The sequence below is a fragment of the Dama dama genome, chromosome 22 (genome assembly GCF_033118175.1).
Source record: "Dama dama isolate Ldn47 chromosome 22, ASM3311817v1, whole genome shotgun sequence".
NCBI classification, from domain to species: Eukaryota; Metazoa; Chordata; class Mammalia; order Artiodactyla; family Cervidae; genus Dama; species Dama dama.
The window spans coordinates 4,121,233-4,135,907 of NC_083702.1; the positions used below are offsets into that span (position 1 = coordinate 4,121,233).

General features: G+C 61.6%; 1 protein-coding gene across 1 annotated transcript in view; it reads left to right on the forward strand.

Annotated features, from left to right (window-relative positions):
- WNT7B (Wnt family member 7B) overlaps window positions 1-14,675 on the forward strand; it is a 49,544-nt gene that overhangs the window by 19,725 nt on the left and 15,144 nt on the right. Inside the window, exon 2 of the mRNA XM_061124014.1 lies at window positions 2,609-2,835. Coding sequence (XP_060979997.1) covers window positions 2,609-2,835 — 227 coding nt within the window. The remainder of the gene's footprint in view (window positions 1-2,608; window positions 2,836-14,675) is intronic.

Consider the following 14,675-nt stretch of genomic DNA (forward strand, 5'->3'; position numbering starts at 1 on the left):
GGCAGGAAGAGAAGGGGATGGCAGAAGATGAGATGGTTGGATGGCATCACCGACTTGATGGGCATGAGTTTGAGTAAACTCTGGGAGTTGGTGATGGACAGGGAGGCCTGGCATGCTGCAGTCCATGGGGTCGCCAAGAGTCAGACACGACTGAGTGACTGAACTGAACTGAATGGGCCGAGGGGCTTGAGCCCAGGCGGGCTTGCCCTGGAGCCTGGGAGGGAAGGAGAATTTACAGGACAGAAAAAAAGGGAGGGAGACCAGCGTCGCAGGCAGAGAGACCAGCAAGAGCAGAGGTGGCAGGGTCGTTAGGGGGCGGGTCCAGGGGAACTCCGGCTCTGGGCAAGGAGCCTGGGGAGCTGTGGGCTCTGAGGGGCATGATGGGGGGGTGTGGGGGGTGAGGGGTGGCCAGCCCGGAGGAGGGGCCCAGAGCTACACAGCCTCTTTTTGCCCCCGGGTCTGTCCTGTTAGACCCCGTTTGTCTGAAGCCCTGCCCCCAGCGCAGGGGTTCTCACCCTCGGTGGCCCAGAACCTGCTGGAAGAATCCAATGGGGAATGTGCTTTCCGCGTCCAGGCTCCGACCCGAGGCCTGGAGGCCGGTGCCCGGCAGAGTTCCCATCCATCTCGTTTCCCCGGCTCGGTTTTCTGAGCGTCTACGGTTACTTTGGGCTGAATTCCCCAGATTCCTGCCCGCTCCCAGCCCCGCCTGCCCAGATGCTCTTCCTCCAAGCCAGCCCCGGGCATTTCAGCCCATTGTGCCTGTGGGAGACCCAGGGGGGTCCTGGCCAGATTAGCGGGTGGGGCGGGCGGGCCACAGGGATTGAGTGTCACCGGGGCATCCTGGGCACAGCACGTGCTGTGGGCTCAGGCCCCACGGGGACTTTCCCAGCCGGTTCTGGGTGCCCAGCTGCCCTGGAAAAACACTGACTCGCTCCTGTCCAGAAAGGGGCTGGCATGCCGGGGGCAGAAGGCTCCAGCTCACTGTGCTGGGAGACCAGGGCTTGGGCAAGGGCTTTGGGGAGCCCCTCGTGGCCTCCCCACTCCCATCTCTTGCCCTCTGGTCTGCTGTTTGGAAGTCAGACACTGTCTTAAAACCAGCTGTTGCTGTGGGCCTGCGAAAACCAGCTCCCCTCTTTTCAGCTTGCTGTCCCTTCCCTGGGTGCTTAACGTCAAACGGCTGATGCAGCTTCTGTGGGAAACAGTCTGAGGGTTCTTCAAAGAGCAAAACAAACGACCAGGTGACCCAACAGTTCTGCTCCTAAGAATGGAAAATGAGGACTCAAACTAAACCTGTGCGTGTGTGTGCAGGGCAGGGTTATTCCCAAGAGCCAGAAGGTGGAAGCAAACCCAATGTACATCAGTGCCGAGCAGGTAAACAGCATGTGATCTTGCCATATGGTGGAATATTATTTAACCATGAAAAAGGAAGTTCCTGATACAACGAGGATGAACCTTGAGCAGGTTGTACTAAGTGAAAAAAAGCCAGACACGAAAGGGCACGTGTTGTTTGATTCCGTCTGTGTGAAATGTCCAGAACCAGCAAGTCCACAGGCGCAGAAAGCAGAGTCCTAGCTGCCAGGGGGCTCGGGGGGTGACTGCCGAGAGGGAGGGGGTACTTTCTGGGCTGGTGACAGTGCTTTGGAACTTGGTAGCAGTGGTGGTTGACGAACACTGGGAATGTGCTGGAGATCACAGGGCTGTAAACTGCTAGAGTGCCTGCCACATGAATTCCACCTCCTTAAACAGACAGTCGGGCTGATGACAGACACCCAGAAAGTGCCCCGGGTTCCTGCAGGGTGCTGGGGGCCTAACTCAGAGCGTTTTCAGGAAGTACCGCCCTGAGGATGCTTCATTGCAGTCAAGCGCCTGCCAAGTCCAGCACACAGGCTCAGTTCATGCCAGCTCCTGTCTTCTCCTCTGCATGCACCCTGTCTTCCAGAAATGAGAATAAAAATAACGACAGACATCCCCGTGTGTGTGGCCTTTCTCCCCCATGCTTCTCTGGTCTGAGCCTGTGTGGTGGGAATAGGTGTTTTATACAAACCCACATTAAGGGTGTGAAAACTGAGGCTCAGAGAGACAGGCTACACGCGGCTGGAGTCAGGACCCTGTGGGCTTGGCCCCCGGCCTGGCCGGCCCCCTTGGCAGCCTGCCTGGCTTCGAGCCCCTGGGGGAGAGGGGAGCTGGGGGTCTCCAGGGGATGGGGAAGTTGGGGTTTGCTGCTTGGAGGCAGCCGCGGACAGTCCCAAGTTCATGGCTGTCGAGTCCTGCAGTCTGTGTGTCTGATTCTGAGGTTCAGAGAGGCGTGGTTCCTTGTGTTTGGAGGACTGTCGATTCGTCAGACTTGTGACTCTGTGGTCCTTGTGATCCCGTTCTTGTGAACTCGGGGCTGAGGGGACTTGGAGGGTGCATGCGTGTCTTTTCAAAACAGAGTCCCACGTGCGGGTCAGTGGGTCGTGGCCCCTTGAGGGCAGGGGTCTGCGCTTCATTCCCTGGAGGGCAGGGCGTGACAAGGGCTGGGCTCCCGGAGCATGCATTCGCAGCCCGAGAGGCTGGGCAGGGCGGGCACGGCGGGCGTCTCACCTCCTCGGTCCTCTCCCCTCCGCAGAGCGCTGTCATCCGTCGTGGCCCTGGGAGCCAACATCATCTGCAACAAGATCCCTGGCCTGGCCCCGCGGCAGCGCGCCATCTGTCAGAGCCGGCCCGATGCCATCATCGTGATCGGGGAAGGGGCGCAGATGGGCATCAACGAGTGCCAGTACCAGTTCCGCTTCGGGCGCTGGAACTGCTCCGCCCTCGGCGAGAAGACCGTCTTCGGGCAAGAGCTCCGAGTAGGTAAGGGTGCCTCCAGGCCCGTGGGAACCCGCCGTCCGGGCTGTGGGTGCCCGGGGGCCAGGCACGCCCACACCCTCGCCCTCAGAAGGCTGGGCCAGCGCTCCTGCTCGCTTTTCTGCGCCCGCTGGCTGGTTCCTCTGCCGTCCCAGCACTGCTCTGCCTGCCCGGCCCTCTGGGGCTCTGCCACCTCTGGGACGAGGGGGGTGTCGATGGAAGCCAGCCCGTGTGAATGGACACGAGCCCTCCATCTGCAGTGTCCTGGGGTGGACGAGAGCGGCAGGCTGGCCGCAGCGTGATGCAGGGGGGCGGTTAGAGGCCCGCCTTGCAGATCGGTGGCCTCCGGGTGGTCCTGGGCGTGAGGCTCTGTCTCCCCACTTTGTCTCTGCGTCTGTGTCTGGAAATGAGCTAAGGGTCGCAGCTCCTACGGGGGTTGGGCAGGGGGCTTGATGGGAAAGGCCCCCAAGATGTGCTGTGTAAATGCCGCTGTGATTCTGAGAGTGGAAGGGACTGTAGGCAGGGGTCAGGGCGAGCAGAGGGCACGGGACACCACAGCGGACTCACGGGATAGGGAGGCGTCCGGCTGGAGGGCTGGCCGGGCGGCTGGGTGTGCAGAGCAGCCGGGGCAGGAAAGAAGTGGGCCTCTGGGGACATCGACAGTGACAAGCCACTGCAGCAGCCAGGCAAGGTTTCGGGGGGCCGAGCTCCACTACGTTTGCACGTCCATGAATCCTGCTCCCCACGGCGCAGGGGTAGGCTCCCTCGAGCCTGCTTTCCAGGGAAGGAGACAGAACTAAAGGGAGAAGCGCGTAAGGCTTGCGGAGTCCGACCTAATTGGAGCCGCTGTGTGACCTTTGGCCTGGCGCTCAAGTGTCAGTTTCCTCATCTGTCTGGGTCCCCCTCCCAGGGCCTCTTCCAGGGCCCACCTGTGTGCGGGCTAAGTTGCCTGTCATGTCTAACACTTTGCGACCCCATGAGCTGTAGCCCTCCAGGCTCCTCTGTCCATGGAATTCTCCAGGCAAGAATACTGGAGTGGATTGCCATGCCCTCCTCCAGGGGATCTTCACGACCCAGGGATCAAACCCAGGTCTCCCACATTGCAGGCGGATTCTTTACCGTCTGAGCCACCGGGAAAGCCTATGAATACTGGAGTGGGTAGCCTGTCCCTTCTCCAGGGGATCTTCCCGACCCAGGAATCGCACCCATAAAGTCTCCCGCGTCTTGCACCTCCTGCATCGGCGGGTGGATTCTCTCCCACTAGCGCCGCCTGGGTAGCCGTAGGTGCTTAATAATCAGCTGCTGCACAAGCGGGGCGGGGTGGGGGGGGGGGTGCGCGGCGAGCCGGCCTGCCCCCTCCAGGAGTGTCAGAGGGTGGGGAGTGAGGACCGGGCGCAGTGCCGGCGCTCTGTGACCCCAGGCCCCCGCTGCAGGCACAGGGCGGGCCTCCAAACGTGTGCGCAGGTCCCTCCCAGGGAGCCTGGGCCTGCCTGCCGAGCGGAGCCGCAGCCGCTGGGACCCAGGCCAGCGCTGAGCTCCTGGGGTTCAGAGCGCCTGTGTGGGGCTGGGGGGGGGGGCGCAGGGGAACCCCCAGGGCCCCTTTGCGGTGGGCAGCCTGTGGGTGGCACCTGGCAGCCCCAGGAGGGTGGGACCGCCCCCACCCCGGAGGGGCCCACCACCCAGGAGCGTCTTCCCCTCTCCCGGTGCGAGAGGGCGGAGCTGCCTCCACACCCGCCGCAGCTGGGAGGGCCTGGGCCCTGGTGCCCACTCAGCTGCCTGGCACCCCCTCCCCCGAGATCCAGGGCTCCCAGAACATGGAGGTCCATGGCCACTCGGGGGAGCTGGGCTCAGATCCCCCCTTCTGATAGCCCCGCCTGTCTCCCTGGGCAAAGGGGACCTTGGTGGACGTGGTCCATGGCCTGAAGAGAGGTAGGAGCTTGCCCTCCACTTAGGACCTTGAGACACAGGCGGTGAGGGGGATCTGGCCACTCTGTGCCTCTCCTCAGGGCCGCGCCCCGGGCGGGGAGGTTCACCAAGAGTACCCAGGAAATGCTGGGCTCCACACAATGCACCCTGCAAAGCCCAGAGGAGTGCTATTGCCCCCCAACCCCCACCAGGGACTGGCCCACCCCCGCAACAGGGGACCCAGATCACTTTTCCTGAAAGCATCCCCTGGTGCTTCCAAGGCTCTTGGCTAACAGCTCCCAGCTGCTCCTTCTTGGAGACCAGCCCTCTAGCCACTGAGAGAGGCGCCTACCGCCAAGGAGGGGTCGATGTGGTGGGGAGGCTCTGCCTGCGACTTTCTTCATGCCCTGAGCTCCTCTGGGATCAGGCCTCTCCAGCTCTGCTTCACCCGTTTCTCTCTCAGGAACACTTCAGAGGCAGACTTTAGGCAGAGATGTCCACCCACCGTCCACGTCCCTCACTTTGCCCCCCTCCTGTCATCCCCGTGCATGCTCAGCCACTCAGTCGTGTCTGACGTTTTGCAGTAGCCTCCAGGCTCCTCCGTCCGTGGGGATTCTCCAAGCGAGAATCCTAGAGTGAGTTGCCATGCCCTCCTCCAGGGGATCTTCCCCACCCAGGGATCGAACCCGCCTCTCCTCTGCCTCCTGCCTTGGCAGGCAGATTCTTTACCACTGCGCCACCTGGGATGCCCCTTGTCACCCTCTGCCAGGCCATTCGTTACCTTCGTGTGGCCGACTGACCCTCTTCCTTGGCCGGCCTTGGTTCCCATGCGCTTCTTCTTGCTTCTCTGGTTGCTCCTTCCCAGCCCCACCCCAGGCAGCTCTCCCCCAGGGTCAAGACCAGCATGTCCCCCGCACCCCCGGCCATGGACCGCTAGGTGAGGCTGACCATGGGCGCCTCTGGCTGAACACTCAGTGTCTTGCCCATGAAAGCTCCATCCTCAGCCTCCCCTGCTGGCCTGACCACCCCGTCATCTTGGCGGTAACAGTCTCTATCCCTCTCTCCACGCTGCCCCGGGGTCTGCCTCTCTGCCGGCAGCTGTCAGTTCCTCCCTCTGCCTCCTACTTACACCAGCCTTGTCACTCCCTTCCCCCGAAACCTGAAGTAGCTCCCTACTGCCCAGGATGACAGTGGCTTCTTAGCGTGGAGTCTGAGTAGCGCCTGCCATACCTCACCCCTGCCTCCCTCCATCCCTTCTCAGAAGCCGAGCTCCAGCCATCGCCGCCTGCCTTCCCTTCCCCTTCCCTCCTCTGGGACTTTGCTCCCGCCGCTTCTCACCCTGGGAGGTCCTCCGCCTCACTCTCCTTGCTCGATTTCCCCACTGGCCGGGAGGGCCTTTTTCCACCCATCCCCGGCTCTTCCTCGTCCACAGCCAGGCCGAAGTCCCGTCCAGGAGCGTCACCCTCCCGGGGTCGCTCAGCCCCTGCCCTGAGGCCCCTCTGCACTCTGCCTGCAGTGGGCGGGCTTCCTCCGACCAGACTGGCTCCCGCCCGGGGCCTGGCGCCCTCCCTGGCCCCTTGCTGACCTCTAAGGAAGGCCCAGCTCTCAACCAGGGGGGCCCTGGCTGCAGGCCTAGCCGGGCTGAGCCCTGGGCCAGCAGAGTCCCGCCGGGTGCGGCGATGGTGGTCCCAGCTGGCACCCTGCTCCTGCCAGGGCTCAGCTGCTGGGAGTCACGAGCAGGAAGTGAGGCCAGCCCGTGTCAGAGGTACGCGGGTGCCCTGGGCACGGGATCAGAGCCCGACTCTGGGCGGGCAGGCAGTCACTCGAGCGGTGCCCATTAATGATTGGCCCTGCGAGGGGGGATGGCCTGGGTGGGTGGGACAGGCCCCCTTCAGGTCCTACCCATGACCTTGGGCCATGCCCAGTGTTGAGAGCTGCAGGGAAACCCTTTAAATGCACTGTTCAACCTTGTCCAAGTTCCAACTCCTTTTCCGGCTCCTGGTGCTGTGGCTTGCATGCCCCCGGAACGGGGGCTTACTACTTCATGTGAAATTGATGTCTCTTATGATGACCCTGCGCCAGCTTTGGCCTAGGGTCCTCTGGGTGCCAGTCTCTGTCTGCTGGCTCTTTCCTTTTGAGCTGAGGCCCACCCTTGCCCACTGTCCACCAGTGCGGTCTCCCCTCATGCCTGGCAGCCTCCACCCTTGGACCCCGAGCCCACCCAGGGTTATTTCCTCATCGCGAGAGTGAGGTTGGGCCACCCTGGCCCCTTCAACGCATCTCTCCCATTACCTGGCAATGGGCTTGTGGGGGTGGGGTATGGGGTAAGGATGGAGGGGACGTGAGAGTCTCCAGGGTGAACCTCGTATTCCAGGGACACCTGTTAGCGACTCAGGGCCCCCAGGGCCCCTGACCGAGGCAGGGCATTTCTGACAGGCGCCGTGATGGAGCCAGGAGTCCTGTGGAGCGCTTCCTTGATGGGGTGAGCGTTCGTGGAGACCCAGTGGCTGTCAGAGTGACCCAGATCAGCATGAAGCTGAGAGCAGGGAAGGGGGCCCCAGGTGGAGGGAACGCCAGGAGCCAAAGCCCAGAGGCCAGAACGCGGGTGGTGTTTTTCCAGGAACTGCGGGAATGTCAGAGCACACCAGAAGATGGGCAGACCCTTGGCTACCCAGGAGGGGTCGGGGCTGGAGGTGCCCGCAGCGCGAGTGCTGTGAAGGCCAGGAAGGCCCAGATGGGTCCCTGCCGCCGCTGCCCTGACCCCGGCTGAGCCCGGCACCCCTGGAGACCCTCTGGCACGGGTCACGGGGGGCTGCGGCTGCGGCACTCGGCCCCCGCCCGCACCCTGAGCTGTCATGGAACACTGAGTCCCGCCCATCACATGCTGCTCGGACATGACCAGGCATAGGGCCACCCCTAATCCCGCCTCACGTGGGGCCCGTTTGCTCTGTGGGTGAGATCGGCGTTGGGAGCAGGCCCTCTGCCTGCTGGCCGCCGGCAGCGGGGGCTCAGCAAAGGCCGTCTGTTCCTGAACAGTCCGAGGGAGCAGAGAGACCTCCCTTCACGCGTCCGAGAGGGGCCGGTCTGGGGGCTTCCCCGTTGGGGCCTCGGAGGAGGAAGGGTAACTCCGGAGCCCTGTGCCCCTGTGCGTGCCTGGACCCCTGCCCGGGGCCCCAGAGCGCAGGCTCAGGGAGGTGCCAGCTGAGTCCCCAGGACGGACCAGGGCTCGAGGGCTGCCCTGTCCCCTCTGGGGACACAGGCCTCCGCAGGCAGGGGAGCCACTTGAAATATGGCCCGTGCAAACCGCCATCTGCCGTGTGTAGGATACTGACAGATTCCAAAGACGTCAAAAGAAAAAAGCAAGTAAAATGTCTCTTCCGTAATCTTTACATTAAGATGTTGAAATGGTAATATTCTGGCTTCCCTGATGGCTCAGTTGGTAAAGAATCCACCTACAATGCAGGAGACCCCGGTTCGATTCCTGGGTCAGGAAGATCCACTGGAGAGGGATAGGCTACCCACTCCAGTATTCTTGGGCTTCCCTTGTGGTAAAGAATCTGCCCTCGATGCGGGAGACCTGGGAGATCTTTACATTAAGATGTTGAAATGGTAATATTTGGATATATGGGCTAAATAAAATATGTCACCAAATCTAAGTTCACCTGCTGATCTTCACTTGTCTTCACGTGGCTGCTAGAGAATTTTAAGTGACTCCGGTGTCTCGTGTTTGGGACCTCTGTTTGTGACACTGCTCTCAGAGGGGTCAGGAGTTGCCTTGAGTCACCCTGATCAGGGGCAGAGTGGACGTTTGAACCCAGATCTGAGTGTCTCCTCCCAGGACACCGTCCTCCAGCTCGGCCGAGGGCAGAGGGTCACGCCGTCTGCCTCCTGGGGCAGCACTTGGGTGTGAGGGTGGCTCCCTTCAGCAGCCCCTGCCGGCTCAGCCTGCAGGCATTGAGTGCCTGCTATATGTCAGGCCTGGGGCAGGCGCTGGTGGTGGCGTGAAGGCCACCCGGTGCTGCTCCTGGGTGAGCCGATGGGGCCGGGAGGCCCGGCTGAGCCCTGGCCTTGAACCTGCACACCCTCTCAGGGATGAGCATCTTTGTTCCGTCTGTCTGGCCACTCCCTACCCCCACCCCCACCTGGGGGCCCAGCCCGAGGCAGCAGAACAGACCTTTTTGAGGCTCAAGGCTCGGAGTCCAGGCCGCCAGGAGACTAGGGACACCCAGGCATCAAATGTCAGAGTCGGGAAGACGTCCCTGAGGGCAGCGCTCCCAGCAGTTCACTACTGGTTCAGGACGGATGAGGCCTGTGATCACTCCGGGGGCCCTGGCTCTGCGCCTACATCGGAAGGCCCCTAGCTCCCCGGAACAGTGACTCCTGAGGCAAGCAGGCTCTGGACCGTCCGACGGTGACCAGCTGGGGGCTTGGGCTGGCCGGTGGCCGATCCCTCCACGTGGTCCCTCGAGGCCTGCCTGGCGCTCATCCAGGGTGGGAATTTTCCAGCCTCGGCTGGCAGAGCCTGGACAGGCAGGACAGGCAGTGGGTGGAGAGAGGGCACTGCAGGAAATACAGAGCAGCCTGGGCCAGCTGCCCTGGTCCCACCAGGTGACCCTGGGGAGGGTCACAGCCTCACATGCTTGGGGCCTCCGGCTGCCCACCCGCCCCGGGACCGAGGCCGGGGTCCTGACTCCCCCAGGACTTGGGACGATGTCTCCCCAGAATAGGGGCAGGAAGTTCCCTCGGCGCCCACCCCGGGGCCCTGCCCAAGGCTCCACGGACAAGGGGTCCAGGCCTCTGGGCTCTCGTCCACCGCAATGGACACAGGTCACCGCAATGGACACAGGTCACCGCATGGGCAGGCCTCCACCCTCGGGCTCCCGGGGCAAACCTGGCCCAGATCTCAGCCTGTCTCCCCGCGGGCCCCTCCTGCCGCCGCAGTGGGGGCACCACCCCTCCCGAGGCCGCTGCGGGCAGGCCCTCACGCAAATGCCGCTCACTCCCGGTTCCACTGTCCACATGGCAGAGACAGAGGCCCCGGAAGCCTGACCTGCCCGAGGTCACACATGGGTGAGAAATGGTCATCTGATCCCAGAGGGCAGCCCTGTGCCCAGCGATGGTCCAGGCGCCTGGTTGGGGAGGGGGCAGGGGGCAACTGTGGGATGAGGGGAGGGGGCTCTGGTCACGCCGAGTTCCCTCTCACAGGCATCCGCTGATTTTGCTGCAAGGCCTGATGAGGGGGGGAGCATCTCCAGGGCAGGCTGCCGGTGCTAACCCCCCTCAGGAGAGGGGCCGCCCGCTGGAAGCTGGGGTCCCGGGAGACGCCTGGCCTGCCCTCCCAGAGCCCCAGGCAGGACAGGAGCCCCTGGAAGTCCAGCCCAGCTGGGCCTGCAGACCCCTGGGCCCTGGGCCACGTGGGCCCCCTGGGCCCAGCCCGAGCCTGGCTCCGCGGGAAGGCCGCTGCGGGTGCGAGGGCTCCGCTAGGTCAGAACAAAGGCCTCGGGCGCGGGTGTGCCGGCGTGTTCGGACCTGGCACGGCTGTTTCCAGCCCTGTGTTTATGACAACGGCGGGGAAGAGCTTAGTGCGGAGACACTGACTCAGCCAGGAACCAGCGGGGTGGGGGCCGGGTGGGGCCGGAGAGGCGGGGGATGCAGCGAGGGACAGAGGGATGGAGACGCAGACGGGGGGCGGGGGGGGGACCGGCAGAGCCTCCCAGCAAGAGCGACCCGGGGAGGGCAGCACACACAGCAACAGGCACGCACACGAGCACACACACAGCACAGAGGCGGGCTTGCGCCCACCCGCTCGCCCACCCAGGCCCGGGGTCCAGGTCGCTCTGAGATGAGTGATAAAAGCAGCCTCCTGCGCTGAGCACTTCCGGAGCCCTCACGCCACTGCCTGGACCCTGAGAGGTGGGGAGGGGGTACAGAAAGAGGCAACAGGGAGCAAGAGAGCCTCTCTGCCATCACTCAGGCGGTCCAGGCCAGGCCCCCTTTCCCAGAACCCTAGGTCAGGCCTGCAGGGGCCGGTGGGATGGGGGCTCTGGGCTCCTGAGTCTTCGGGTGCACAAATGGGGCTTGGGGGCCTGGCAGCCTCGAGGCCCCTGTGGGCTTGCCTACCCCCACCTCCTGCCTCCCGCCACATGTGCCGGGACACAGTGCAGGCAGGGGGCACCTGCCCAGGTCCCGCGACTGGGCCAAGACTGGGGCCCAGGGGCCAGGCTGGGGTGTGGCAGCTCTGGGGGGCACACGGGCACTGCACCTACCCTGCTGGGGGATCCCGGGAGCCACTGGTGCAGCCAGGGATGCCTCCTGGCCTCTGTCTCTCCACCTACACACTGCGGGTAGGGGAGGTGTTCTCCCCGCCTTCCAAGCTCGTGGGAGTCTGAGGCCCAGATTGGGTGGGGGTCTCAGAGGACCGGGGGAGCCCACCAGCGGCGGCGTCCCACTGGCTGAGCCTGGAGGCCCCACGAGCCCACCCTGGCCCACGCGCCTACCCTCCTGGCAGCCTCACTTGGACCTCGAGTTCCAGTCTGGCAAAGGTTCCTGTTAAGGAGGCCTGGAACCCACTGCACTGGGCCCCACCCCCGTGTTACGTGGGCAAACAGACTTGGGGGAGTGAAGAACCAGGCCAGGGCCACCCAGGAGCCCCGGGGCCATCAGGACGGGTCTGCGGGTCTCCCGGGCAGGGCTTGAGTACTCGGCTGCCCCCTACTTGTGGCCAGTGCAGCACCTTGATTTCCCCCAGCCGGGACCTCTCCACGCCTCTCCTGGTGACGGCCCTACCAGCTGCCCATTCCTTTTGGACGTGTCTTTCCCCAAACCTCCTCACCCAGTCCCCCAGCTGGTCCCATTGGCTTGACCCTCAGACTGTATCCCAAGCCTGGCTACTCACCTCCTCCACCTGGCAGGCCATCAGGGTTTCTTACCCAGACCCTTCCACAGCCTCCCCATGGGTCTCCCTGCTTCCACCACACCCCTGCCATCAGCAGAGGGTCCTTTCCAAGGTCCATCACAGCAGCCCCTTCCAGGGGCTCTTTGTCTTTGTAGAACAAAATGTAAACTCTTCCCCATGGGCTCTCAGAGTCGACACAGTGTGGCTGTCTCTCCTGCATCAAACCACACACCCCCAGCTCATTCTCTCCTCGGGGCCTTAGCATTGCTGTTCCCTCTGCTTGAACACTGTTCCTTGCGCCTTTGCACGACTCACTTCTCTTGTGGTTCAGGACTTCCCTTCGGTACCCTTGTTTATTTATTATTTTGGCTCTGTGGGTCTTAGTTGCAGCACACAGGATCTTCATCTTCATCGCGGTATGTAGGGTCTTTTTAGTTGTGGCATGTGGGACCAACTTCTCTGACCAGGGATCGAACATGGGCCTCCTGCATTGGGAGTGCAGTCTTAGTCCCTGGACCACTAGTGGGAAGTCCCTTCAGCCTCCTTCCTGAGAGGGGCCTGCACTGGCCGCCCTCCACCCAAGTGCCTCCCTACAACCACCCTGTCCGGCTGACCCTCCGTGGTTCTGACCGAGGCTGTCTGCCTGCACGCCCTGTGAACCCCTCCCAGCCCATTAGTCTCGTCCTGCTGTTTGGTGGCCTTGGGCTTGGGGATGGGTGGGGGCTCCAGTCCGTGGGGTCGGTGAGGAGGGCTGACTGTGCTTGGCGTTGGGGAGACATATGGATGGTAAGTGCAGGGACGTGAGGGAAGGAGGGGTGAGGTGGCATGGGGTGCCTGGGTCCCTGGTCCAGTCAGAGAGGCGGGAGACAGACCATGTGGGTTCTCCATTCTGGTGGGTGGAGAGTGGCCTGAACATGGACTCCGGGGTCCTGGGTCAGATCCCAGCTCTGTGGTCAGCCTGCCGTGTGACCTCGGGCCGGTTCCTTGCCTCCTCTGAGCTAAGCACCCTCACTGTGAGGGGCGAACCCCATGAAGGTTTAAATCGTCTAGAACAAGTTGTGTGCAATCCCCTGAAAGACTGCTTAGGGTTTTTTTGTTTGCTTTTGGTTGGGGGCAGTTTTTTTTGCTGTATTTTTTTTAATATTTATTTTATTTGACAGCATCAGTGCAGCACACAGGGTCTTTGATCTTCCTTGCAGCATGAGGGATCACTTTTGGTTGCAGCATGTGGGATCTAGTTCCCTGACTAAGGATCGAACCTGGGCCCCCTGCATTGGGAGTATGGCGTCTTAGCCACCGAACCACCAGGGAAGTCCCTGCTATGTTTGTATAGCAGCTTTATTCAGATATAGCTCATATCAGTACAACCCATGCGTTTAAAGTATACAATTCAGTGGTTTGAGAGTAGTCATAGGTTGTGCAACCATCACCATAGTCGATTCTAGAACATTTTCATCACTCCAAAGAGAAACGCTGTACTCTCAGCGATCACCCTTCAGTCCCCCTCGCCCTTGGCAACATTTGTCTGCTTTCTGTCCCTGTGGACTCACCTGCCCTGGGCATCTCACATCAGTGGGGTCATCAATAGGTGGCCTTTTGTGTCCGGCACCTTTGAGCGTCACGTTCTCAAGGCTCATCCACGTCGTAACCTGAGTCCGTACATTGTTCCTCAATGTGTCTGAAGTGTTTCATTGTGTTGAGGGACCGTGTTTTCTTTATCCACTCATCCTTTGATGGATATTTGGGTTGTTCCCACCTTCTGGCTGTTGAGAATCATGCTGCCATGAGTATTCACATACAAGCTGTTGCATGGACACGTGTTCGTTTCTCTTGGGTTCATATCTAGGGGAGGGGTTGCTGGGTTACAGAGTAACTCTGTATTTAACATTCTGAGGAACTGCCAAACCGTTTGCATAATGAATGCACCATTTTCCATTCCCACCAGTGGTGCATGAAGGTTCTGGTTTCTCCACATGCTCATCAACACTTGTTAGTGTCTTTTTATTTTAGCCATTCTAGTGGGTGTGACAGGATGAGAGGGTTGGATGGCATCACTGATTGACTGGACATGAACTTGGGCAAACTCCAGGAGATGGTGAGGGACGGGGAAGCCTGGCGTGCTGCAGTCCACGGGGTCACAAGAGTCGGACACGCCTTGGCCACTGGACAACGACAGCAGAGTGGGTGTGACATGCTCTCATCGTGGCTCTGAGCTGCGCTCCCTTGATGGCTGATGATGTCGAGCATCTTTGTGGGCTTAATGGCCATTTTTATACCTTCTTTGGAGAGCTGTTCATTCAGATCCTTTGCCCGTTTTTAATTGGGTTGTTTGCCTTTTTATTGCTGAATTGTAGAAAATACTGTGTTTTTTCAGAGCAGGGGAAGTACAGGTTGGCAGAATGGTGGGGTTTGACAGAACCGAGCTGTCGGCCACAAGAACGGACACACATTTGCTCACGCTCGTGGGAACTGCATTTGTGCACATGTAAGTCCAGGCATACAGCCAGGACACGTGTGTGAGGACTCCGGCAGCGGTACACAGGATGCCTGGACCTGTGCACACCACGGGAGCCCGTGTGTGGTGTGTGACACACGTGTGGACAAGAAGCGCAGGTCAGCGACCCCTGTGTGCTGGGCCAGGCCTGCCCCTGGGACCACACATGGGTCCTCTGACACGGGGACTCGGCTGTATCAGAGCAATTATCCTTCTTGTCCTTATTTTGCAAAGCAGGGACACCAAGACATACAAAGGCCCCTTGATTGGTCCAAGGCCACCCAACTGGTCAGTTTTAGGGTCCAGACCTGAACTCGAGGGCTCTGACTCCAAGGCCCCTCCCTGGGACCTTTGACTCTGACCTCACCTCAGTTGTTTCAGAATGTCAGGTCTGGGTTCTCCACTTCCTGGGCTGCTGCATGACTTTGGGCTGCATGCTGCCTCTCTCTGGGCCTCAGACTCCTCGTGGAGTAGCACCAGATGGCCCCCCAGGCCCTCCCAGCTCCCCTTCTCGGAGGGAACAAGCGCCTTTCTCACCTTGCCTCCCAGGCC